The 26,453-nt window shown below is 41.0% G+C and overlaps 2 protein-coding genes and 1 long non-coding RNA gene across 3 annotated transcripts in view; 2 read left to right on the forward strand and 1 right to left on the reverse strand.

The window, feature by feature from the left end:
* RC3H2 (ring finger and CCCH-type domains 2) overlaps positions 1-5,659 on the forward strand; it is a 52,230-nt gene extending 46,571 nt beyond the window's left edge. Inside the window, exon 21 of the mRNA XM_081238241.1 lies at positions 393-5,659. Coding sequence (XP_081094367.1) covers positions 393-588 — 196 coding nt within the window. The 3' untranslated portion in view covers positions 589-5,659. The remainder of the gene's footprint in view (positions 1-392) is intronic.
* A 1,213-nt stretch (positions 5,660-6,872) lies between these two features.
* Positions 6,873-10,674, reverse strand: LOC308618954. Its single transcript, XR_014016106.1, has 3 exons — positions 10,373-10,674; positions 9,945-10,156; positions 6,873-9,767 (listed from the first exon to the last, which is right to left on the reverse strand). It is a non-coding gene; the product is annotated as an uncharacterized lncRNA (long non-coding RNA).
* Positions 10,675-15,488: 4,814 nt separating this feature from the next.
* PDCL (phosducin like) lies at positions 15,489-26,151 on the forward strand. Its single transcript, XM_081237324.1, has 4 exons — positions 15,489-16,337; positions 17,930-18,106; positions 21,494-21,675; positions 23,876-26,151. Exons 2-4 carry the CDS (start codon positions 17,935-17,937, stop codon positions 24,425-24,427), a joined length of 906 nt encoding a protein of 301 aa, XP_081093450.1. The 5' UTR covers positions 15,489-16,337; positions 17,930-17,934; the 3' UTR covers positions 24,428-26,151.
* The last annotated feature ends 302 nt before the right edge of the window (positions 26,152-26,453 follow it).

The following is a 26,453-nucleotide window of genomic DNA, read 5'->3' on the forward strand; positions in this document are numbered from 1 at the left end:
TTATGTTTATGCTCTAGCATCAGGTTATACTTCCTCTGATAGCCAAACATCAAGACTACAAAATGGAGAACTAAAACCTAAATGAAGGGTTTCCCTTTTTAAAAATCTTGCTAAGATATTTTTGGCCTTTAGTATATAATTACTGCCAAAAATATGGGCTAATCTTGAACTTGATAGATTGTTGGCCTTAAATTAACCAGTGTTCTAATTTTTTATTATAATTTTTGGAAAATGGGACTTTTTTAGTGACCTCCAATACTTTTTAGTGAAAAAGACATGCCTTTGCTAGGGGCTCTTAAAGTGTGTTACAACTTTTATTCAGCGTGTATGGTTACTCTTAAAAGTTTTCACTTAAAGCTAATTTGTTTTCAATGTCATTTATTCTCTCCCAGGGAGGAGCAAAAAACAATTCTGCCGGTAACTTCTTGCTTTAGTCAGCCACTCCCAGTGTCCATTAGCAATGTGAGTTGCCTCCCTCTTGCCACATCTGTCAGTGTTGGCAACCTCATTCTGAAAACTCATGTTATGTCTGAAGATAAAAACGACTTTTTGAAACCTGTTGCAAATGGGAAGATGGTTAACAGCTGAAAAGAGGTTCATCTTTCAAATCTGTGACCATACCATGGAAGCATTTACACTAGCTTTTTATATATATAATATATATTATATAATGTATATTTTTTTTAAAAAAAAGATATTACTGGGGGCATCCATTTCCTGTGGACTCTTTGATACTTCAAGCCCTCTTGCATTAGCATTATGAAAAAAAAAAGAAAATTTACTTTACTAGGGTAACACGTTCACTTTCCAGAAGTGATTGGAATTTGGACATTTAACTTAAGCTTCAAGCAGCTTTTTATGAGTTTGTAGCAATCCGGTGCAGTAACTGAGCCATTTCCTATTTTAAATGGCTTCTATAGAAAATTAACAACTCAGTTATTAAACTAGCAGGATCCTACAATGATACATCTAGTGAAAGTAGACTTAATTAACTTATTTATTTCTATTTTATGTTTCACTGAGAGAAATTTCCATCTCATTCCAGCTGCTTTATTTATCTTTTTCATGGGACTTTGCATGGATTTTTTTTTCTTTTTTTTTTTTTTTTTAAATTTTGAAGAGTGGAGTTAGATGTTCTTACCATAGAATTTTACAGGGTTATATACTAGCTTTCTTTACTGCATTATATGTAGGAGTGTGGTGCAGTGCTTTTATCTGTAGCATTTAATTTTTTTTCAATTTTCCATTTTTCAAAAATAGTTTCTGCTTTGTTAATATTTATACACAGGCTACTTGTTGAAGTAAGTAATTAAATATATAACCAAGTGCCTAAGTCTTTCAGCTGATGTACTAGATATTAAATTCTCCTAAGTTATGCAGAATCGTTTTTACAATTTTGATAAATTATGCACTAATGTAATGGCAGTTTTTTAAAATGCAGATTTAAGCCTGTACATTATGAATCTGATGACTTGGCAAAAGAATCAGGTGCTTTCAGCTTTCTTGAGAAAACCCTGTATGTAGTGTTTGCACTGACTAACAAGATGGTATTGCTGGGTTTTTAATTTAAACTAATTAATTTGGATGTTCATTGCATTATCTTGGTTAAATATCGTTTATTGTTACTTCATGTTGGGGTTTAATTTTCCTTGTTTTTCTGACTGTTAGGTTGATATGACTATGAACCATGTAATAATAGAACATTGGCTAACCTTTATTCATACTTAAAAACATGAATAATTTCTGCCCTGCTAAAATGTGACTGGAAAGTGTTTTGACTTGGCATCTGAAAGTATGCAGTATGTTCAACAAGCCAGGCTCCAGATTTGTGGGAGGTATTTTATTGAAACCTAAATTTCAGTCAACATTTGAAAACAAAAGCTGGGCATTCCTTCTGGGTGATCTTACCTATAGTTTGTGTCTTTGTTTTTCCCCCCATTTCTTTAAGATTAGTTTGACTTTTATTATTATTTTTAATTAACTTCTGTGAAGTTGTTTACTCTGAAAATTGTACTGGAATATTTTAAGCCAAGCTGATCTTTCACCAGGTGTACTGTATGTAAGGGCTTTTCCTGCTAGCAAGATGCTTAAACAGGATCATGTTATTGGTCGTCTGAGCTATTTAGTTGTTTTACAAAACCACAGCATTGTATCAGATAAGATTTTGATAAAAAGTTTTGTGCACATTTCCAGGGGCGGGAGGGTTGACATTTCCCTGAAATTTCTTGATCAGAATGAGTAAATACTGGTGTTTGATACCTGTCTTAATGAACATGCTCATAAGGTGACTGATAAGTTGTAAATATACCTGAGAAACAAAGGGGTAGTTTTGATATTCTGGTGTCAGTATGGAAGATCTTACACATTTATTTAATACTCAAATGTATGAAGATGTTTGTTTGTAGCATAACAGCACAGTAGCCTTGACTTAGTTTCCTTGGTTAGTACTGTACCTTTTTGCCATGGCCAGTGCCCCCATCCCTACAAGGACATTTTATTTATTTCACTCTGTAACCTGAAATGAATAGGAACAAGAGTTTTAAACCATGTTACATTAACTTATTTCCGACATTATAAATTAGCCTAGGATATTACAGGAACGTGATTGTTATATAATTTATATCAGAACCTTTCTATAAATATGCGCTTATTACATTTGAAATGCTTCCAATGTACTTTATTTGCTGTTTGTATTTCCAAAAAGGATATGCAAACCAGTATGTCTATTTCATGGATATTTAAATAGTGAGATCTTCCATGTTGAAGGTAATGTATTTTTTTTTAAGATTTTAAAATTGCTATTTTGTTACAAAATAGAGACCTATTAACAGTTTGAGAGCTCCTTATGTGCCCTCAGGGAAAGAACCCTCTGTGCAACAGAACTACGCAAAACATCTTCAGCACGTTCTGAGGGTGAATATATACTACATAAATTGATCTTGTGTATTTAACCTTATCTTTTTAATTTTAAAATTGAAGTTTTGAAACTTGGTTGTGCTCTGCTGGAGGGGGTTGGGATAAACTGCTTAGGTGTTTGCCTACTTGTCCAGTGAAATTACATTTGCATCGGTGTATGTATATACCTGCCAACTTATTGGTATGTCTCAGAACATTTATATTAAAATAATGCTTGTCTTGCAGCAGGTGATCCCATAAAACAGTAACTCCCTGTTCATAAAAACTTACTCTCTTCCTCACTAACAACATAGGAATTGTTTCTATGTTGGGATTATTCGGTATTGCATCCTTTATGTAGTGATCATCTTCTGTTTCTCGTGGTGTGTTGGATGTGAAATAAAGACATTGGTTCTCTGCCACTTGAGAAGGAAGAGCAGTTTATCTGATCCTTCTTATGAAAGGTACCTAATGATATAGAGGAAAAAATTACAAATTGGACCTAGAATGTGACTTTTTAAAATAGGGGGCATTCCCTATCATTTGACCCTTTACCAACATGTTGTGATGCACATATGTTTGAAATCAAAGGATATAAAGCAATAGGAGAGGAAGTTTGTAATGTTGTCAACTAAACTGCATATGTGGTGTATGGTCTAATAAGGAAAAAGTAATCCGAGGTCTGGAAAGTGGGAAAATGGTGAGGTTTTTGTTTTGTTCTGACTTTTTGTGTTTTTTAAAATGTCTAAGTCCCATTCTGAAGACCATGTGCCTCATTCAGATACTGTGATGTAGCATCAGTAGTTCTTTCTTTGTGGTCTCATTTCATCTTATGAATCCTGAGAAAGTTACTTAAGTATGTCATCTAGTTGGTAACTGAACAAAGCACATTTCCTTTGCCTTTCCTGCCATGACTTACTTTCAATACCATCTAGTAAATCAGCGTCATGCATGAAAGTTGTGCATCGTAATTTTCAAGAGAAGGTACTTCAGTGGGTCAGTGGCACTGATGTTTTTCCTAGTAACTGTTTACTCTCACAAGAGGATAGTAAAAGAAACCTATACTAGAACTGAATTTTTCCATTTGTATGGATCTGGTCACTTTCACTCAAGTTTCAAGTTGATTCTAAGTTTATAAAGCACATCCCAATTTTATATGCTGCCTTGAGAAAATTACCGGATGCACAGTGATTTGTAGGAATTTAAAATGGGATCATTTAAACATTTGAAAACATTGTTTTAAAAACCATCTAGCTTGCTTTTGCGTTTTACATGTTAAAGCCCATGTTGTCTTGTTAACAGGGGTGGCGTTTGTAATGATCAGATTCAGCATGTGATTTCAACTTTGAATGTTTCTTCCCTAGCTTCTAGAGTCATTTTCTGAGCAGACTGTCACCAGTGTTGGTGACTAATCATTCAAGGGGAAAGTTGCATTGCAACTATGTATTAGTTTCCTGGAAGAACTTTCCCTGTGTTTTAGTGAATGAAGAGTGTTAATGGGATCACTTACTGTAACTCCTTCTACATAAGAACCCCTTCTGCAAGCAGACCACAAATGAACATGCTCAAGGAGTATCTCATTTTCTGGGTAAATTGAATAAATTTGCTAGTTACTCCTTTATACTAGTAGTGGTTTCTTTGTATCCCTTTGCTGGCAAGGGAATACAAGGAGTCAAGGCCACCAATCAGAACACCCCACATTTGAGTGGAGTCCTGTTTTTACTCCAAGAGCAGTTATTCCCCCAAGTCTGAAATTGGCAGTTTTTTTCTTTTTTTAAATAAAAAAATTTAAATATCCTTAAACCAGTGGAACACAGACACTGGCTGCACTTAGTACTGCCAAAAGCCAAGGTCATTTGCATATATTCCATCAATCTGTCAAGAATTAGGCCTCACTTTATAACCCAAGGCATGGAAGTGCATGCATTCTCTTAGCTGGGCAAACAATTATACTGTAGTTGTGATACAACACATGTGGCTTTTATTTGTACTGCACATATCCACTGTACAGCCACCTGGGAGTATCGTGGTTAGCTTGCAGCAACTGCTGTCTGCATTTATACTGTTTATTGCATATTCTTTTCCCTGGAAGTGAAAGAGAAATGTTTTTCTTGTTGCATTGATTACATTTTATAAATTTGCTTAGCTGGAAAGTTTGGGAAAAGAGGCCTGTTTGTCAATTGTACAACCGATTGTGAAGCTCTAGTGTGAATATTTTTACGTCTGTATTAGACATTTTCTTTGCAAATCTATTGTTCGATTGAAATGTAAATGAAATTAAAGATGGTGTACACCCATCATGTAAAAAGCAGGCACCATCTCTAAGATGGATTTAATGCTCATTTTTAAGGCATATACTCAGCTTCTATTTAAAACTATAATTTAAAATAATTCTGTACAATGAAATGGGGAATATATATGGGAATAAATTCTATTCCATTTACTTCAATTTGAATTTCCAAATTGTAATGTTTCCCTTTGTGCTATATAGGAATAGGATTAAATGGGGAAGGCTAGGATTCATAAGGCCTGTATATGGGGGGAGGGCAGAGATGGAACAATGAGGGTTGTGATGATAGTGAATAGCAAAGAGTGAATTCTGTGTGTTTTTGCTGTAGCACTGAAGTGAAGAGATATTAGCTTTGGCTGTTCACAGAATAGAGCATCATGATTTTCAGTGTTTGAGAGAAAATTGATGGAAAAAGTTTGCAGTACTTGACATGTATTTGCATGCACAAAATAAAATTATTTGTCCACCTTAAAAGTTGTTTGTTTAGTGTCAATATTAAGTTTATAGTGCATTTTAGTTATCTTGACTTCCTTGGTAAATTTTTTGGTTTAACTAAGCTACCAGGTTACTCCTCAAGATTTAAACAATCACCTGCCTCATGCATTCATCACTGGGAAGGATCTGAAAGAAATGAATAGGCTAGGGAGGTTGAAATAGTCCTCAATTCAATCAGTCACTTTGTTCATTCAATGTAGAGTACTTTCTGTATGGGAGATGAGGGTGTAGATAATACTGGCAGTTCACAGTCTAATGGAGAAAATAGGACAAATAGATAAATAACGGATATGAAGCAATATATTACAGAAGTATGAAGACTGTTCTGTGGAACCTCAGAGTGTAACAGAGAATGGCCTGAGTGATTCTAGACACCATTTTCACTGGGCCTTGAGTAGTTTTACTCATTCACTCAACTGATGAATTTTAAGCCCCTGTCTGTGCTGGTCATTAGGGTTGAAGGTCAGTGAAACAACAAGCCCTCTCTCTAGAAGCTCTCAGGGTGGGAAATGGGAAAGACAAATCTGAATAACCAGCTCAGTGAGCTATGTTCTAGTATAAGGTATATGGAAACTCCAAAAGGGAAATTATGGAGTGGATGGTAGTGATAGTGAGCCAGAGGAACTGCTTTGAGAAATGACTTCAAAGAAGGGCATTTCTTTGTAGGCTGAATAATATTTCACCAAGCAGAGCTAAGGGGAGAAAACACCTGAGAACCTACTGTAACTTCACAACAACCCACTCGGTATCCTAACAGCCCTTCACTATAAATATTATGATCCCTGTTTTATATTTGAGATGTTAAGTAACTTGCCCAAGACCTTGTAACTAGAAAGTTAATGGAGTCAGATTTCTGATTCAAGTCTTATTCTACCTTCCAAAGATGGTGATGGTGATGGTTGGAAGCTATTTTAGCCATAAGTGTTACAGTGGAAGGAGTGTTTGAGGAATAGCTTAACTAACTCTTAACAGCACTTAATATGTTCCAGACACAGTTCTAAGTGCTGTAGGTATATTATCATCTAGAACCATTATTGTCACCATTTTACACATGAGAAGACTGAGGCAGAGACCTTAGAGAATTTGTCCAAATTGTCCTATTTACCTCATCTAGCTGTGTGATCTGATCATTGCGATCAGATCACATAGCTAGATGAGGTAAATAGGGACCTCTGTGAAGGACACTAAATACTAAAGAGACTGTTAGGGAGTCTTGGAAGTTAGATGATCTGATTGATTTGGGGTTTTAGAAGATCACTTCGGTAATAGTGTGAGGTGAAGCTGGAGATTGACCAGCAGGGAGACCAGGCCAACAATCTAGGTAAGAAGTGTTTAGGGCATGGCCAAAGAGAGGATGGAGGAAGAGATGGATTTGAAAAGTAGGAGAGCGCAATTGACAGGATTTGTTGTAGAGGAAGCCTACCAGACATCTCCACATTATCGTGGATTAAATTTGGCTTAGAATCCCAGACCTCGTTGCTGAAAACAGACCAATATTTGTGAAACAGGTGATCTTGTATAAGCCCTGGCATGATCATTGAGATCAGGAAGAAGAGGAAGAACCATGGATAGTTGATCCAGGCAAAGGAGAGGAAACTTAACTGAAGGAAATGAATCCCAGGAAGATTTTTATTTCCCTTATAATTGACACCTATTGGAGTAATGATCATGCACTTTAACAAAGATTTTTTATAATTGAAAACTCAATAGTGCAGTGGTTCCAAACTTACCTGCACATGGCAATCACCTAGGGAGCTTTTAAAAAATCCCAAAGCCCAGATCACACCCCAGACCAATTAAAACACACTCTCAGGAGGTGGGATCAAGGCATCAGTACATTTGAAGCTCCCCAGGTGCTGCCAATGTGCAGAAAAGTTTGGGAACCACTGCCGTAAAGAATGAAAACGGGTTTGGGGCCTGTCTTAGCCCAGGTGCATTCAATGACATCCATCATCAAATGTTCAGGCCTAGGTAGTTTAGAGAGACATTCAACAAATATACTTTTGAGAATCTACTGCGTACTGGGCATTAGAGAGACAGTAGTGAATTAGTCCCTAATTTCATGAAACTTACATTGTAGTTCTAAGTACTGTGGGCAGTTTTAGATAGGGCAGTCTGCCGAACATCTTCATTTGGGTCTCTAATGAACATTTCAGACGTAACATGTCCAAATCTGAGTCCCCAAACTGTACCTCCAGTCTTCCCCATTTCAGTTATTTCCCCCTTGACTACTCTTCGTAGTCCAGCAGCAAGTCCTGTCAGCTCTGCCTTCAAAATAAATGTTCAGAATTTGACCACTTCACCACTGAGGTCCAAGCCACAATTATCTTTCACCTGAACTGGGATGGCTTCCTGTTCTCCCTGCTGCTGCCCTTGCCTCCCTTCAGTTTATTCTTAACCACAGCAGCTACAGAGATCCTCTTAAAATGTCAGTTTGATCACTTCACTCTTGGCTCAAAACCCTCCAAATGTTTCTTACCTCACTCAGGGTGAAAGCCAAAGTCTTTTCTTTGATACTTTGTTCACTGTGCTCCAGCTGCACTGGCCACTGAGTTCTTCACCAGGCCAGCCAGGCATGCTCCCATCCTAGGGCCTTTACCCTTGCTGTTCTGTAAGGGTAGGAGGCTTCCCGACCCCTGTAAGAATCTTCATCACTAGCTCTCTCACATTCTTCAGGTCTTCACTGAAAAGTCAACTCAGTGAAAATTAGATGCAGAGTAATGGGGGTGGAGGGTCTGGGGAGTGCTATTTAAAATAGATGTTTTAACCCAAGAGACTGGATGAGATCAACTGAAGTTGTTTTTGTTCTGTTTTGTTTTACTTTATATTCTGAAATAATTATAGATTCACAGGAATTTGCAAAAATAATACAAAGAGGACCCATGTACCCTCATACAGTTCCGCCAATGGTAGTATCTTACATAACTATAATATCAAAACCAGGAAATTGACATTAGTACCAATCTACAGAACTTACTCAGATTTCACTCACTTTCACATGCATTCATTTGTGTGTGTGTGTGTAGTTGTATTCAGTTTTTATCACATGTAGATTTGTGGAACGACTACAACTTAAGATAACAGAACTGAAAAAAAAAGAACAATTGTTCCATCACCTCAGTGATCCCTTGTGCTATCCCTTTATATTCATGTCATTCCCCTCCCTTACCCCCATTTTCCTATCCCTGGCCCCTGGCAACCACTGATTTCTTCTCCATCTCTGTAATTTTGTCATTATGTGTATGTTATATAAGTGAAATTATGCAGACTGTAACCTTTTGAGATTGGCTTTTTTTCACTCAGCATAATTCCCTTGAGATCCATCCAAATTGTTGCATGTATTAGTAGTTCATTCCTTTTTATTGCTGAGTAGTATACCATGGTATGGACTTACCACATTTTGTTTAAACATTCACCCACTGAAGAACATTTGGGTTGTTTAGATTTTTTGACTATTAACAAATAAAGCTGCTATGAACATTTGTGTACATGTCTTTGTGTGGACGTTTTTTGTTTCTGAAGTATTTTTTGAGCAGATAAATTAGTGTACTTGGTCAACCTCTGAAGGAAATGGATAAATTCGACTATATGGTCTTAACTTAAAAATGGACAAATTCCTTCAAAATACAATTTACCAAAACAGATACAGGATGAAAAGGAAAATTGGAATAACTCTTGTATTAGTTACCTATAATCACATAACAAAGTACCCTCAATTTAGCAGCTTAACACAATAACATTGTTTCACAGTTTCTGTAGGTCAGGAATCTGCATGTGACTTAGAGGAGTCCTCTCCTCTGGGTCTCTCACAACCTAGGCGTTAGCTGGCTCTGTAGTCATCTCGTGGCTCTTCTGGTGAAGGGTGTGCTTCCAAGCTCACTCCCCTTATTATTGGCAGGATTCAGTTCCTCCTGAACTGTTGGAATGGCAGCCTCAGGTTTTCATTGGCTGAAGGTTGCCCTCAGTTTTCTGCTACTTGACCCTCTCTAGGGCAACTTACAATCAATATGCTAGCTTGGCTCATCCAAGCAGCAAGCAGGAAGAACCTGGGACCAAGCAGGGGGTGGGGGCCAGGTTGCATTCACGCCTGCACAAGAGAGAGAAAGCACGCAATAAAGTCACAATCTTTTATAGCGTAATCTTGGAAACAATATCCCATCGGTTTTGTCACTTAGAAGCAAGTCACTAGGTCCAGACCCCACTCGGACCGATAAAGCTTCCAAAGACCCCTGCCTGGTATTCATGTCCTGGCATAAGCTCTCACCTGAGTGTGGACTGGACCTAGTGACTTCTTTATCCCCCATCAGGAGATAAAAACCATAGAGGGGGGCTTCCCTGGTGGCGCAGTGGTTGAGAGTCCGCCTGCCGATGCAGGGGACACGGGTTTGTGCCCCGGTCCGGGAGGATCCCACATGCCACAGAGCGGCTGGGCCCGTGAGCCATGACCGCTGAGCCTGTGCGTCTGGAGTCTGTGCTCTGCAACGGGAGAGGCCACAACAGTGAGAGGCCCATGTACCGCAAAAAAAAAAAAAAAAAAAAAAAGGGATGTTTGACACAAAAGAATTATTAAAATTTAGTAGATGAGTGACTATAAGATTAAGGAAATCCCATATGGTACCCTATGGCTTAGGGAGAGTAACTAAGGAAGGACAGACTTGGAAAGGGGCCTCTTATCAAGACTGGGGTGCAGACCTCATTGGAGAAGGTGAAGTTCAGCCCACTGGGCAGCAGAGAAGTTTGCTGGTTTACCCAGGCTGGGACTGGTTGCTGGCAAGCAGAAAGCAAGTCTGGAAACAGAGGCGAGCTGCAGAGGAGCCTGTGGAGGGAACTGGCGCCAGTGCAGACAGGAGGCCTTCAGGACACTGATTTCCATGTTGAGAGGGTCACAGGAAAATTATTGCTAGTCCAGACAGAGGTTGCAAGATCATCAAGGAACCACATGTGCTGGGCCTGTGGCTGGGGAAGAACCCACTGCATGTCCTTACAGCCTTACCACTGACCACAGCCCTCCTCCTCCAGTGCCCTCTAGTGAGGAAGCTTATCATTGTGCTCACTGCAAAGGAGAGATGTTTAAAGGAATTCAGTCCATTATTGCAAAGCAAGAAGGGTGAATTGAGAGCTGAGAGACAGATTATTTATTGGCACAGGGACCATTTTAGAAGCTGCCTGCCATAGCGTTGTATCTACTAAACAAGTGAAATTCATTATGAAAAGCTTCCCACAAAGAAAACTCCAGGCCTCCCAATGGTTTCACAGGTGAATTCTATTAAACATCTAAGGACAAAATAACCTCAGTTTCACAGAAGCGCCTTCAGAAAATGGAGGAGGAGGGAACTTCCTAACTAGTTTTATTAGACGAATAAAACCCTGGCATCAAAACCTGATAGTAAATTTACACAAAAATTACAGCTCAGTATCCCTTGTGAACATAGATGCAAAAATCCTTAAAGTGTTAGCAAATCCAGATATTTATATAAATTATAATACATCATGTCCAAATAGGGTTTATCTCAGTAATGTAAGGTTGGTTTAACACTTGAAGATCAACCAGTGTAATCCACCATATTAATCAGAATACAGGTTATATTTGTTATTATAAGGTCTCAAAATTTAATGAAGCTCCATTCTGATTGGCTTATAGAGATTAAAAATGTCTGTAAATAAGAGAAATATTTCTAAAAAAAAATTTGCCTCTTACATTTTTAAGTGTGTGGGCTATTTAAAGAAAAATATTGTTACTAAGAATATTGTTACTAAAGCTATGAAAGCAGAGGTTTTCTGATTTTCTCAGATGCTTTCAATCAAAACCTTAAAAAGAAATGTAATTGCTTCTTAAAGACAATCCAACATCTAAAGCAAATTTCAAGTTACAAAATTAAAGCCTACACTAAAGATACCAATTTAAAAAAATTTTTTAAACCATTATATAAGGAAGTGGCCCTTACTGGTTTTATATTCATTAATACAAAAAGAAGTTTAATCTAACTGATGTCTAAAAGTTTAATTTCTAAATAAGAAAGACGTGTTCAATTGCCACAAACTGGCCCCACACTGACAGGGAGGGAGGAAAAGAGAAAGACCGGTTATTTCAAACAATCCTCATACTGGTTGATGTCATCCAAAACCATCTTTAGACCTTTAATACTTGCATAACAAAAATAATCCAAGTGGCAGGGACAAATCTGTTCTAAATTTACAAAAATATTGGTGGAAAAAATTTTATCTGGGCAACTCAGTGGAGGACCAAATCTTGTTTTATCTCTAATTATTATGATCTGGGAAAACTATAAGGGTAGAGCAAGCCTTGGAACCCAGCTTCGAGGCATCTAAGCATTTCTATATAAATTTCATTCAGTTACTTCAAAACTTTAAATATGTTTAATAATAGTTTGTAAATCTTCTGGTTGGATCAAGATTTTCCCTTGATAAAAGGCAAATGCTTTAACAGCTTATTTTGGTTTTCCCACTAGGGAATACCTTCAGTACTCTCTATGGATAAACAAAAACCTTACATTACAGGTAAAATACTTGACAAACTATAAATTACACATGGTACTCTCATTAAAAGGAAACTTCACTATCCACATCATCCCCAGATACTGGTAAGATAAATGGAGTGGTCCTGATGAATACTGTTAACTATCTCATGTACACAGTCATATTCCTGACAGATGCAAACTACACTCCCAGCAAGGATACCACTGGATAATCCCTCTATAATACACAACTAGGAGAATGAATATATTAAAAGAGACCAATAAAGATGAATCTTAAAACTGTAAATTTACATTTAGACTTGCATTTTATTAGTTTTCTCCTCCTCTTTTACTTTTTTTTTTTTTTGCTGTACGCGGGCCTCTCACTGCTGTGGCCTCTCCCGCTGCGGAGCACAGGCTCCGGACACACAGGCTCCACGGTCATGGCTCGCGGGCCCAGCCGCTGCGCGGCATGTGGGATCTTCCGGGATAGGGGCACGAACCCGTGTCCCCCGCATCGGCAGGCGGACTCTCAACCACTGCGCCACCAGGGAAGCCCCCTCTTTTACTTTTTACCTTTTGTTTATTCCTGTTTTCTGTCTCCTCAACTCTTTAAGCTGTGTAATTTACAATGACAGCTATCCTTTCTGGCTTTTAATTATATTACCTAACTTCAAAATCCTCAGGACTTCCCTGGTGGCTCAGTGGTTAAGAATCCACCCGCCAATGCAGGGGACGGGTTTGATCCCTGGTCCGGGAAGATCCCACATGCTGTGGAGCAACTAAGCCCGCGAGCCACAACTACTGAGCCTGCGCACCACAACTACTGAAGCCCGTGCGCCTAGAGCCCGTGCTCTGCAACAAGAGAAGCCACCGCAATGAGAAGCCCGCGCACCGCAACGAAGAGTAGCCCTCGCTCACCGCAACTAGAGAAAAGCCCACAAGCAGCAACGAAGACCCAACGCAGCCTTAAAAAAAAAAAATCCTCTAAAATATTATCAACCTAAATATGTCTCCATACTTAACTGGCCTTCAGTCCCCCTAAAGAGAGCTTCTGTGGTAAGTAGTTCATAGGATGGGCCCCTGAGCCTCTTGGTATGGTATTCATGTTCTTGTGTAATTCCTTCCCCTTGAGTGTGGGCTGGACTCACTGGCTTATTTCTAATGAAAATAATACAACTGAAGTGATTGGGTGTAACTTCTAAGGTTAGGTTATAAAAGACTGGTTTCCATCTTGGTCTTAGATTCCGTGTCTCTCTCTCTCTCTCTCTCTCTCTCTCTCTCTTTCTCTCTTACAATATACAGAGACAACCTGTTCTGTGTACTTCGACTTAACAGTTTTCTGGAGAATCTATAAATAGCTAACATTGTTTTCATTGATGCCTTGAGCCAGACAGCTCCAGGGCAGACTGCCTAGACTGACTGCTTTGCAAAATGCTAGCTTGTCAGTTTCCCTCTAGAAAAGCAGACAAGGCTCATGGTTTCCTGACATCCCACATTTCCCCCCTGTCTTTTATGAATCCATTTTTTAAACCCTCGTTGACAGTCACCTATTGATTCTCTCCTTCCTATGAGTAAATTTGTTTGCATATAATTAACTGCCTCCATGGTATTCTTTGACAGGAGTACATATAGAACGAGTATACACAAAGAAGGTGTCAAAAGTTTGAACCTGGGGCATTCCGTTATTTAGAGGTCAGAAGCAGAGCAGTTAATGAGGGTATCAACAAAGCTGGAGAAACTAGGAGAAGGTATCCTTCTGAAAACCAAGAGAAGAAAGGGTTTCCAGAAGGAGGAGCGATTAACTGTCAAATGCTGCTGAGTGGTTCAATTAAAGCAGAACCGAGACTTTACCGAGGATTTGGCAACTTGGAAGTCACTGCCTTCATAGGTGTGGTCTCAGTGGACTGGTGGGAACAAAAACCTAATTGAAGTAGGATGAGGAGGGAACAGGGCAGATCTATTAGATCTGGCTGTAAAGGAGATCAGAGAAATGAGATGTGGCTGGAGAGGCATGGTGAGGGAGGAAAGTGAGGCTTGACTCTAAAAAAATTGTTAACTTTTGGAACATAATAGATAATGCTTTCACATGATTAAAAATTACACATAAAACATTATGTATAAAATGTCTCCCTTTCACTCCTGATTCCCATCTTAATTTATTATTTCTTGTATATTCGTCAATTCTTTTCTTCATGCACACATAAGAAAACATTATTCCTATTTTTTTTTTGCAAAAGGCAGGAAACTAATACATAATGTTCTCCATGTTCCTTTATTTTTAAACAATACGTTCATGCAAGTATATCTATAGGATAAACTTCCAGGAGTGGAATTGCTGAGTTAAAGGCATATGTTTTTGCAATACTGATAGATATTTCTCAATTGCCATCCATAAGAGTTGTATCAACTTATACTTTCACCAGCCATGTATTCCCCACAGTCTCACTGTTATCAAACTTTTTTAAAACAATCTGAACAGTGGAAAATGGTATCTGAGAGGATTTTCTTTTAGAAATGAAAACTAGGAAAATTTTAGAAAGAAAATAGAAAGTATTAGAAAGAAAGCCTGAATATGCAGGGGAGAGAGAGAGGAGGTAACTGCAGGCGCAGACTTCCTTACTAGGCTGGAGGAGCGGGATCCGCTGCACTGGTGATTCATTTAACAGGTACAGATGCAGGGGGTTGTTGTACGTTTTGAAGGTGCAGGTCTCTTTTGATTGCTTCTATTTTTCATGTGAAATAAGAATCGCAGTCATAAGGTAGGCGGGGAGAGGGTGTTGAACATTTGAGAGAAGAGATGTGAACTGCTTCGCCTAGAGTCGGGGAGTAGCCTGCCCAGGGCAACTACGATTGTTGAGCAGCTCTGAGGGCCCCCATGAGGATTGCAGCCTTAAATTTAAAGTGAATTTTGAAGGAAAAGGAGCACCATGCATGAAGAAGAACCCTGCTTCAGGGAGATGTGAGTAAAAACAAAAAAGCAAAGCATTTATCTAGTATTCATTTAACAAATATTTAGGGGGACTCTCCTACACAGGGGCACTGTTGCTGGGTCCTGGCTTGTCACTTAACAGCAGATCACAAGCATATTCAAGTTGGCTGTTCACAGAAATCTGATTATTCATTATGCAAACAAAAAATATAAAAAGTTACCATAGGATCTCTTTATATGAATTGTTCTTAACTTTGGGGATGGGGGTTCTGACTCTTTTGGTAGCCTGAACAAACAGCTTCTCAGAAAAATATGCACATATACAAATTTGCAGACAATTGCAGGTGGTGTAGAACCACAAATTAAGAATCTCTCAAACTTTAGGGAAATAAAACCTGTTTTAACGAGTGTATTGTTTTAGTATATTTCGAATGATTCAATTTACACAAAGCTTTCCATGAGCTACTTCGTGTTGTGTACTGGACATCTCAATAAGGGCTCAGAATTTGACATTATTTTAGGTTTCCAAAAAGTTGCAAAAATAGTATAGAGTACCCCTATGTTCTTCACCCAGAATCCCCTAAAGTTAACATCTTACATAACCGTAGTACAATTATCAAAACTATTGATACAATAATATTATTACTTGATACACCTTGCTCAAATTTCGTCAGCTGTCCCATTCACGCATTCACGTCCTTTTTCTGTTCCAGGGTCCAATCCAGGATTTCACTTTGCGTTTAGTTGTCCTGGACTTGGTTTTTTTTTTTTTTTTCCTTCTTCTTCTTTTTTTAATCCAAAAGGGCTATGTGTTCTTGGGCAAATTAATGTCCGAGTCTGTCTTCTGTCTTAATAGACGTGATGTGATTAAGAATCAATAAAAAAAATACATGTGGAATGTTTCCGGAAACTTCAAAGGTAACGAAATTGTTCTTACTGCTCAAAGCTGGGCATATCTAGTGTGGCCTTTCGTTCAAATTAAAACAAAAATAAAAATAGAAGCCTATTATTATTGTCGAGATGTTTGTCCCCAAGTAGGACCCGTAGCTTCTCCCTTGGCCGCCAGGATACGCTTCCTCTAATTGGGCAGCGTATATCCGCGCTGACGCAGGAAGGCCGCCTCATTGGTCCGCGCAGTCGGGACTCAGGCGGCTTTTCTCTTAGTGCTCAAGGCGCCGACCCATTTCTCTTTCTCCAGCCGAGCGCTCCCTTCCTTCCGAAGTGCCAGCCTGAAGGGATCCAGACTGAGGTAGGCCGGGTAGCTGCACTGAGGTCAGCCGGGAAGAAGCGGCGGGCATGGAATACAGGTGGGAGGTGGTGGAATACGGGTGGTCGACGAGCCTGGATGAGACGGTCTTGTCGGTGTGCCCCCTCGACCCCCACGCTCTCCGCGACTTCCCTGCCCCGTCTCCTCCGCTGGCCCCACCTCCCTCGGGCTCCCCTAGAGCTTCTGCGCCCCTCCGCCGCGCTTCCGCTGGCCCCGCCCTCGACCCTCTAAGGTCCCGCCTCCTTCGCGAACCCTCCCGCTGGCCCCGCCCTCGACTCCTCCCCCGAAAGGCCCCGTCTCCTCCCTCTGGCCCCCAGTCCGCCAGCTCTCCCGATGGCCCCGCCCTCGACTCCTCCCCCTAAAGGCCCCGCCTCCCACCAGCCCCTCCGCTGGCCCTGCGCTTGCCGCCTCCTCAGCGGCCCCGCCCTCACCGAGCACACATTCCTCCCCGTCTCTTTCTTCCCATCTTTACCGCCTTGGTCTCTCTGCCTCTTTAAGTTAAGTTTAGTCCCCCTATTTCTCTCCACCTCCCTGCTCCCAGCCGTGTACCTGCACCTTTTTCTCAACCCTGCCACTTAGGTACCCCTCTCCTCATCTGACTGCCCGGGTCACCGGATTCCCCCACTGATTCAGGCTGCTTCTATATGAGCTTGACAGACTGTGCAGAGGCCTCGTGCTGGGCAATGGAGGTCTCTGTTTGCAAGACCTCCCCGCCCGGTGGGAGAGTCACTTTGTAATGGAGTCTAACAGGCTCGGGGATACCTTTAATCAAAGATGCATAGTATTGGGATGCTTAAAGGAAGGGGTGCTGGAGTTACAACCCCTCCTTGTGCGATCTGCAAGCAGGCCTGGCAGGGACTAAGCTGTACCTTTCTCCCAGAATGTACCAGGCTTCTTCTGATGCAGAAGCTTGGCTCTAACCATTGTCCTTTACCTTTAAACACTGGGGAATGATTAAAATCTTGTCATGGGCCCGTCTTTTAACCAAAGTTATTAGGGCTTCAGAGCCCATCCATCCTAACCCTCGCTGTGCTGATTGGGAGGTGGAAGGCAAGAGACAGATGAATGATTGGCTTAGGCAAACAGTGAGTCAGCGTCCCATTCTTGATGCTGCTTTTTGGAATTTCTCCTGAGGATTCTTACAATTTTTCAATTACCAGCAGTCTTACTTGGTAGGTAAACCAAAGAGTATGTGTAGATAAAACCTTCAGTCAGTCAGTAGTTTCCTCCAAGCCACCACCCTACTTCAGTGTATACTATTCAGAAGATGGTGACTCACACCTTCAGTCTCTTGGAGTTAGGAATCCCTGGGGTCTGAGCCCAGCTCCACCATTTGCTGTAAAGGTTGGCAGAGAAATTTTATCTGAGCCTCAATTTTACCTTCTACAGAAAGAGCATGATAAACCCTATCATGCATGGTCATGGTATGGATTTGCTGAGATCCTGCTTAGGAAAACAGTCACTCTTACGGTCCTGTACATAATAGGATCTGAGCACAGGTGAGCCCTAACTCTTCAGATTCAAGTCTGTCTGATTCAAACCAGCAAAGAGCCTGCTGTGTCGCCCTCTCCCAGGCACCATGACAACCCTGGATGATAAGTTGCTGGGGGAGAAGCTGCAGTACTACTACAGCAGCAGCGAGGATGAGGACAGCGACCACGAGGACAAGGACAGAGGCAGGGGTGCCCTGGCCGGCAGTTCCACGCCTGCAGATGCTGAGTTAGCAGGCGAAGGCATCTCAGTTAACACAGGTACTGGAAATCCCTGTGCTCTGGGAACAGGTTTAAAAAATACGGGAGTTCCCTTGTATGTTGTCATTTTCCCTTGGTGCTTTCAATAATTTTTCTTTGTCTTTAATTTTTGCCAGTTTGATTACTATGTGTCTCGGCGTGTTTCTCCTTGGGTTTATCCTGTATGGGACTCTCTGCGCTTCCTGGACTTGGGTGGCTATTTCCTTTCCCATGTTAGGGACGTTTTCGACTATAAGCTCTTCAAATATTTTCTTGATCCTTTCTCTCTCTCTTCTCCTTCTTGGACCCCTATAATGTGAATGTTGTTGCATTTAATGTGTCCCAGAGGTCTCTTAAGCTGTCTTCATTTCTTTTGATTCTTTTTTCTTTATTCTGTTCCTCAGCAGTGAATTACCATTCTGTCTTCCAGGTCACTTATCCGTTCTTCTGCCTGTTACTCTGCTATTGATTCCTTCTAGTGTATTTTTCATTTCAGTTATTGTATTGTTCATCTCTGTTTGTTTGTTCTTTAATTCTTCTAGGTCTTTGTTAAACATTTCTTGCATCTTCTTGATCTTTGCCTCCATTCTTCTTCCAAGGTCCTGCATCACCTTCACTATCATTATTCTGAATTCTTTTTCTGGAAGGTTGCCTATCTCCATTTCATTTAGTTGTTTTTCTGGGGTTTTATCTTGTTCCTTCATCTGGTACATAGCCCTCTGCCTTTTCATCTTGTCTGTCTTTCTGTGAATGTGGTTTTTGTTCCACAGGCTGCAGGATTGTAGTTCTTCTTGCTTCTGCTGTCTGCCCTCTGGTGCATGAGGCTATCTAAGAGGCTTGTGTAAGTTTCCTGATGGGAGGGACTGGTGGTGGGTCGTGATCACTTCTAATTCCAGCCCCGTGTCCAGAGATAACCTAATGTTACCATTTCACTGTGCGTGGTTCTAGCCATTTCACTGCACAATACGAATATGTATGCATAGCAACATGCTGATGATTAAAACAGACTTGCCTGCATTTGAATCCAGCTTCTCAAATTGATAGGTGTTTGATATCACCTAAATCATGGGTATGAGTATATTGGTAGTATAAATTCCGAGAAATGGCATATTTACACTTTTACATTTTATTATTTCCAAATTGCTGTCAGTTGAGTTGGTACTGGTTTATAGTTTAAGCAGGAGTGTGATATTTCCCCATATATGTGACCTTCTACTATGTTATCAGACTTTTTGATCTTTGCCATCCTCATGGATGGCAAATGGCAACTCACCTTAGTTTTATTTTCTATCTTTTTAGGAGTGATGTTGAGCCTCTTTTTATAATTTTAAGGGTTGTATTCATATCCTTTGCTCATTTTTGAAATTGTGTAGTTGGTCTTTTTCTTCTTAGGGAGCTATATATTAAGGAAATTAATCTGTGGTATGAGTTGCAAATATTTCTACCAGTTTATTGTTTGACTCTTGGCTTTTGTTCTTATCCTGGCAGAAAGTTTTTTTTATTGTTATGTGCTTGAAAGCATTATTTTATAGTTTCTTAGTTTTGTTTCTTATGTAAAGGCCTTTCTTCACTCCAGGATTATAAAAAGACAGTCCCATGCCTTTATTTTTTTTTTTTAGTATTTTTATGATTTTTTTTTAACACAGCTATCTATCTGGAATTCATTTCGGTGCAAGGTATGTGGTAGGACTCCAACTTAATTTTTTTTGGATTGCTGCCCAGTTGTTTCAGCATCATTTATTGAATAAACCATCTTTTCTCCATTGTTTTGAAATGTGAGTTTTACCACGTACTGAATTTCTGCTTATATTTGCATCTTTAGCCGTACTTTGTAGTCTCTTCCACTGATTTGTCTTTTACTGTGCTGTATCACACTGTTTTTAAGGATCGTGTTATAATATGTTTTAGTATCTGGTAGGTCTGGTCCCCCGCCCCATACAATACCCTTCTATTTTTATTATTATTTTCTTAACTTTGGCTTTCTTATTATTTTCTTAACTTTTGCTTTCTTATTTTTCCACCGCAAATTCAGGAGCAGGCACATGTGTGTAATCACATACTTTCATCAGAAACGCATTAAATATATGGATTAATTTGGGGATATTTGGTACCCTTGTGATGTTGCATCTTCCTAGCAAGGAATATGGCGTTGCTCCATTTATTCAGGTCTTTTGTAGTGTTTCTTGGCAGCATTTTAAAGTTTTCTTTATACAGATGTTTATATTTTTGTCTGCGGTAGCAGATGACCTCCTAGTCTCAGTGTCTTGTGACAACAAAGGTTTTTTTCTCAATCATGTTACATGCTGCCTGTTGGGGTCAGCAGCTGCCCGGCTTCTGCTTTGTATGTCCTGTCATCCAGGAACTAGGCTGAAGGAGCAGCCCCTGTCTGGGACATGCTGTTCTCATGACCAAGTATAGAGAGCAAGAGAGGGCTGTTGGAAACATGTAGTGACTCGTTGCGTTTTTGCTCAGAATCCATTGGCCACAGCACGTCACATGGGCAAGCCCTACATCAGTGGGCTAGGGATACATGTTCTCATCCCACAGGAGGTATTGCAGTTCATGTGGTAAGGGGCAGGGCTATATAGCATGGGGACAGGGGGATGTGGGGGTAGCTTGACTAACAGAATAACCTGCCAGAGTCTTGTTAAAAAAGTCAGATAGAGGGGCTTCCCTGGTGGCGCAGTGGTTGAGAGTCCGCCTGCTGATGCAGGGGACACGGGTTCGTGCCCCGGTCCGGGAAGATCCCACATGCCACGGAGCGGGTAGGCCGTGAGCCATGGCCGCTGAGCCTGCGCGTCTGGAGCCTGTGCTCCACAACGGGGAGAGGCCACGACAGTGAGAGGCCCGCGTACCGCAAAAAAAAAAAAAGTCAGATAATACGGAAGCATAGTAAGAAGAAAGCAAAAGTTCTCTCTCACCAGTCTCCTTAGATCTCACTGCCTAGAGACAACCACTGTTAACAGTTTACCTATTTTTCTATGGACATACAAATGTACATGCACATATACAAATATCTGTAAATATTTATACATGGACATACAGTTCTTTTTCTAAAAATTGAAGGATCATACCACGATACTGTTCTGCATTTTGCTTTTTTTTTTGACCTAATATGTTTGGACATTTTTCATGGCAGGGAACATATAGCTGCCTCATTCTTTCTAAGAGTCACTTTGTTTTCCTTTGAGTAGATGAATCTGAATTTATTTCACGCATCTCCTAACGCTGGGCCTTCGTGTGGCCCTTTAATTTGCAAACCGGGCTGCCTTGGACATGGTTGCGTGTAGACCACGCTGCCCTGTGTGAGTGTCACTGTGGTGTCCATGGAGCCAGCTTTAGACAGATGTGCACTGGCCCATAATCCCTCGCTCATCCTTGGTCACCTCCACATTCACACCACCTCAGGTCCAAAAGGCGTGATCAACGACTGGCGCCGCTTCAAACAGCTGGAGACAGAGCAACGGGAGGAGCAGTGCCGGGAGATGGAGAAGCTGATCAAGAAGCTGTCCATGAGCTGCAGGTCCCATGTGGACGAAGAGGAGGAGCAGCGGAAGCAGAAGGACCTCCAGGAGAAGATCAGTGGGAAGGTAATTAGAAGCGCCCAGGCCTTTCTCAGAGGCTACCCTGGCTGCTGGGGTTAGTGATTCAAGCGGCGGAGGGGTTTGATTTGGCCTCCAAGAAGCGGTGCAGGGCTTCCCAGGTGGCACAGTGGTTAAGAATCTGCCTGCCAATGCAGGGGACACGGGTTCGAGCCCTGGTCCAGGAAGATCCCAAATGCCGCAGAGCAACTAAGCCCATGCACCACAACTACTGAGCCCATGTGCCACAACTGCTGAAGCCCTCGTGCCTAGAGCCTGTGTTCCGCAACAAGAGAAGCCACCGCAATCAGAAGCCCGCGCACCGCAGTGAAGAGTAGCCCCCACTCACTGCAACTAGAGAAAGCTGTGCAGCAACGAAGACTCAGTGCAGCCAAAAATAAATAAATAAATAAATTAAATAAATTAGAAAAAAGATACTAAGAAGCGGTGCAGTGCAGGAGAAAGTGCAGTCGTGTCATAGCTTGGCCACACCTGGGTTTGAATCTCAGCTGTGCCACTAGTAACTGTGGGGATGTCTCTTCCACTCTGACTCGGGTTTGTCGTTGGTTAAATGAGGTCAGTCTCTCGATACAGTGCCCATCACAGGCTGGTTGAAAGTGCTCAGGAAATGTGAGTTTCCTGTCCTTTCTCGAGGTCTTACCTTGAGCCAGAAATAAACCTCTGAGATTGGGAGATATTATCCCCATTTTACAGATGGTGAAACCAAAGCTGAGAGGCGGGAGGGGACTTGCTCAGGGCAGTGCAATTAAGAAATGCTAATAGGAACTAGGATTCTAACCCAGATTTTCCTGTTCTTTCCATGATGTTGTTCTGTTTCACCTGAAGCCTATTCATGAGAATTTATCTTAGTGAAGCAATACAGTAGAAGCAGGCAGACACTGTGGAAGATATTTGGAACTAGATCCCTGACTCTCTCTTACCTTCCCAAAGCGTTCTTCAAAAGGATCCTTTATTCCCCACCATGCTTTCTGACCACGGATGGATGTCTAGAAGTGCCTGAAATCATTTGGCTGTGGCCCAAAGCAGCTCTTGACTGGAAATACCCGCCGGGGTCGGGGAGCAGACAAGAGGATTAAGTGAGGAGTGCCTTGACCAGGAGGATGATTTCAGGGCATTAGGCTCAAGCAAGACCATAACAGGTCATAAAGAACCGCTCTGGAGGGGGAGCAGTGAGAGGGAAAGAAGAACGGCTCTGGCTGTGATGCAGTAACAACACGTGTCCTGATCTGGTGTGGCCTCCCAGCCGCCACCCTCTCCTCTGTGCCAGGGTAGGCAGAGCTGGGCTTCATCACAGGAGCAGGGATGTCTTGCTACACCAGGGCAGGAGAGGGAGAATGCTTTTGTAATGGAAGCTGGCTTCAGGACAACATGCCCACAGCTCACAGCGCTTCCTTGTGCTGCGGTGGAGACCAGACAAAGCCACACAGCACATGATCACATGGGGCAGTCCTGCTGGGTTGTTGCAATGAGAGAGAACTGGAAACTGCCTGAATGCCAGAAGTAGGGGAGTGGCTAAGCAAAATAGGCCACATTATGTATACTTTTATAAAACATGTTTGGAAGCATGAGGAATAATTTATGATATAATAGTGCCAAGTGGCAAAAGCAGGCTATAGCTTAATTGGTACACCCACAGCTGCTGTTATAAAAGCAGAAATGGTTTTAGCATGTGACTGGTAATAAAAAGAAGAACAGATTTTTAGAATGTGTGTGGCTGTGTGTTTTGACGTGGGGGGCAAGGAGGGCGGTGCAGGGCAGGGATTATGAGTGTTCAGGTTCCTTAATGTCCTGTTGTCTTTTCAACAAAAACAAAACAGTGGATAAAATAATTAATCCATTGTCAGGACTGACAAAAAGACAAAAGCTCACCAAGTGATGTTATCTGATGCTGCCTGTCTGGATGAAGAGGTGCTATGACACCGTAGTTGAAAGCCTGGGTTTTTAAAAAACTCTAGTTTGAATCCTGGTCTTATACTTGCTACCTGTGTGAACTTATACAGATAATCTCAAGCCTCAGCACCTCATTTGTAAAGTGGGGGTAAAGAAGTCCCCTCCCGATGGGGTTATCAGCAGATTTCAGTGAGGTATAACGCACCTAGAGTCTCAGCGTGGCGCCTCATACATCTTGTGTCGCCCATGTCACCGTCGGGTTTATGTTTCTTGCGCTCACTTGCTGGTCCTCCCGCAGATGACTCTGAAGGACTTTGCCGTGATGAGTGAGGACCAAGACGACGAGGAGTTCCTGCAGCAGTACCGGAAGCAGAGGATGGAAGAGATACGGCAGCAGCTCCACCAGGGGCCCCAGTTCAAGCAGGTTTTTGAAATCCCCAGCGGAGAAGGGTTTCTGGACATGATTGACAAAGAGCGGAAGAGCACCCTCGTCATGGTCCATATTTACGAGGACGGCGTCCCGGGGACCGAAGCCATGAACGGTTGCATGATCTGCCTGGCCGCGGAGTACCCAGCCGTCAAGTTCTGCCGTGTGAAGAGCTCGGTGATCGGGGCCAGCAGTCGCTTCACCAGGAACGCCCTTCCCGCCCTGCTCATCTACAAGGGGGGCGAGCTGATTGGCAACTTCGTCCGTGTCACTGACCAGCTGGGGGAAGATTTCTTTGCGGTGGACCTTGAAGCTTTCCTCCAGGAGTTTGGATTGCTTCCAGAAAAGGAAGTCTTGTTGCTAACCTCGGTGCGTAACTCAGCCACCTGCCACAGCGAGGATAGCGATTTGGAAATAGATTGAATGGCTGGGCTGGTGGCATGAATTTCTCATTGTTTGGGCTGGAAGACACATGTCCCTGTGTTTATTTTCGTTCTTTTCTGCGTCTTCTGGCTTTTCTGCTGTTCTTTGTAGTCCCTTTTATGATATGTCAAGTCAAGAAATTCTTCTATCAAATCAGAATGCTGAATCACCTTGTGGCTATCCACAAAGTGACCTAACATTGTATAAACAGGAAGCCAGGCTTTTGAACTGTTTACTTAAGATTCTCTAGCATGACATCTCTGTTATTGTTTCCAGTCGGTATTTACATAGCATCCTGAAGACAGTGTCCTGGAAATTGTCTTCAGATGATCTCAGAGGTCTCTGCCAGGTCCGGGAATATAATTCTATAGTTAGTGTGTTATTTGCAACATAAGTAATACATTTCCTTCATCAAATGATTGTAAATTATATTTAGTTATAATCAGACTCATAGTCTTAGAAGGCAGTTAAATTTTTTCCCCCTAGACCATATTCTCTCCCAGGGTCTTGTTTAAAGGTTCCAGACCATGTATGTTTGCCCCATCAAGAGGGGGTGACCCTTGTCGCCAGAGCCCATATCCTGCTCAAGCATTATTAAGTCTACAGTAGAGGAAGGATCGAGATGGACTGCCCTCTTGATGCTGAAAGACCAGCTTGGCTTGAAAATGAGAGCTGAGACAGAGCTGGGAAGCCTTTTTAAAGGAAGATCTTTCAATTAAGATACCCCTGCTCATCTTTTTCTCTGTTTCTTTTTTATTTAACAAGGTAATGTTTTGGTTTCATGTGGCTTTTGTTAAAACTTTTTTGCATATTGAGAAAGTTAATATTCAATAGAATACAGAAAATACAGAAGCAAAACTAGGAAAATTAGAATAATCCTGCCACCTAGGGTAAAACACTATTAATATTTTGGGACATTTCTTTCCAAGGTGTTTTCTTTGTGTACACAGACATTTTGTTTGCTTATTAAACAAAACAGTGGGATCATTCTGAACATACTGTTTTATAGTATGGTCAGCTAATATAGCAAACGTTTTTCCATGTTATTAAATACTCTTTTACGACATTTTTAAGTGGCTATTTATACCGTTGTATAGGTGTGCTGTAATTTGCTTGGTGGTTGTCTCTTGAAAACAGCAAAGACTTTTTATTACAAAAGTAATTGATGTTCATTGTAGAAAATGTAACAAAAATTAAGCTAAAAAGATTTAAAAGCCTCGTAATTCCACCAACCAAAAATAATCCCTGTTAATCATTTTTACAGGTATTTTTCTGCTCTTCTTTCTGTGTGTTTATAATAATGATTGTCTTTTGAGTTTTTTCCTCATGTTTTTTACTTTAAAATATGTACATTGTAGGGCCAGGGAAAATGTAATCTGTAATTAAATGTTAGCTTTAAAGTTCAGTTTTGCTTTTCCTGGCTATTTAGGAATTGACTAACTGTAGAAGGGTCATGACAGTATCTCTTGTAGTTAATCAACAAAAAGAAAGTGCATGGTTTTTTAATTTAAAAAACTCATTGTAGAAAGTGTGTGGAAAGTATAGAAAATTATTAGAGGCAGAGACAACTGTTGTCAGTGTTTTTATTTTCTTCCAGTTTTTTCAATATTTTTAATACATTGAGAGTTTTTTGAATTTAGTCTGTGTTTTGTTTAATATTATATCATAAATGCTTTGACATGTTATAAAAATTCTAAATAAATAATTTTTAACAGCCTGATAATATTCCATCACTTGGATATGCGATACTTCATTTAACCAGACCCTTAATATTGGATATTTAGATTCCTAGCTTTTTGCTAAAACACTTCGTATTTTGGGCTATATTTTGGATTATTCTCTTAGTATACATTTCTAGAAGAGGAATTATTGGGTAATGGACAGAAACATTTTAAAAGCTTTTACAGGCCATCTGCTGGTTCTCATTGGAGATGAAAATATATTGATATTATGCGCTCCCAGAACCTTGACTTCGCCTTTCAAGAGCAGAAATTCTAGGATAAAGTGAACAGACATGGAATGGGGA

Source organism: Mesoplodon bidens (assembly GCF_964165515.1).
Source record: "Mesoplodon bidens genome assembly, chromosome: 6".
NCBI lineage: Eukaryota > Metazoa > Chordata > Mammalia > Artiodactyla > Ziphiidae > Mesoplodon > Mesoplodon bidens.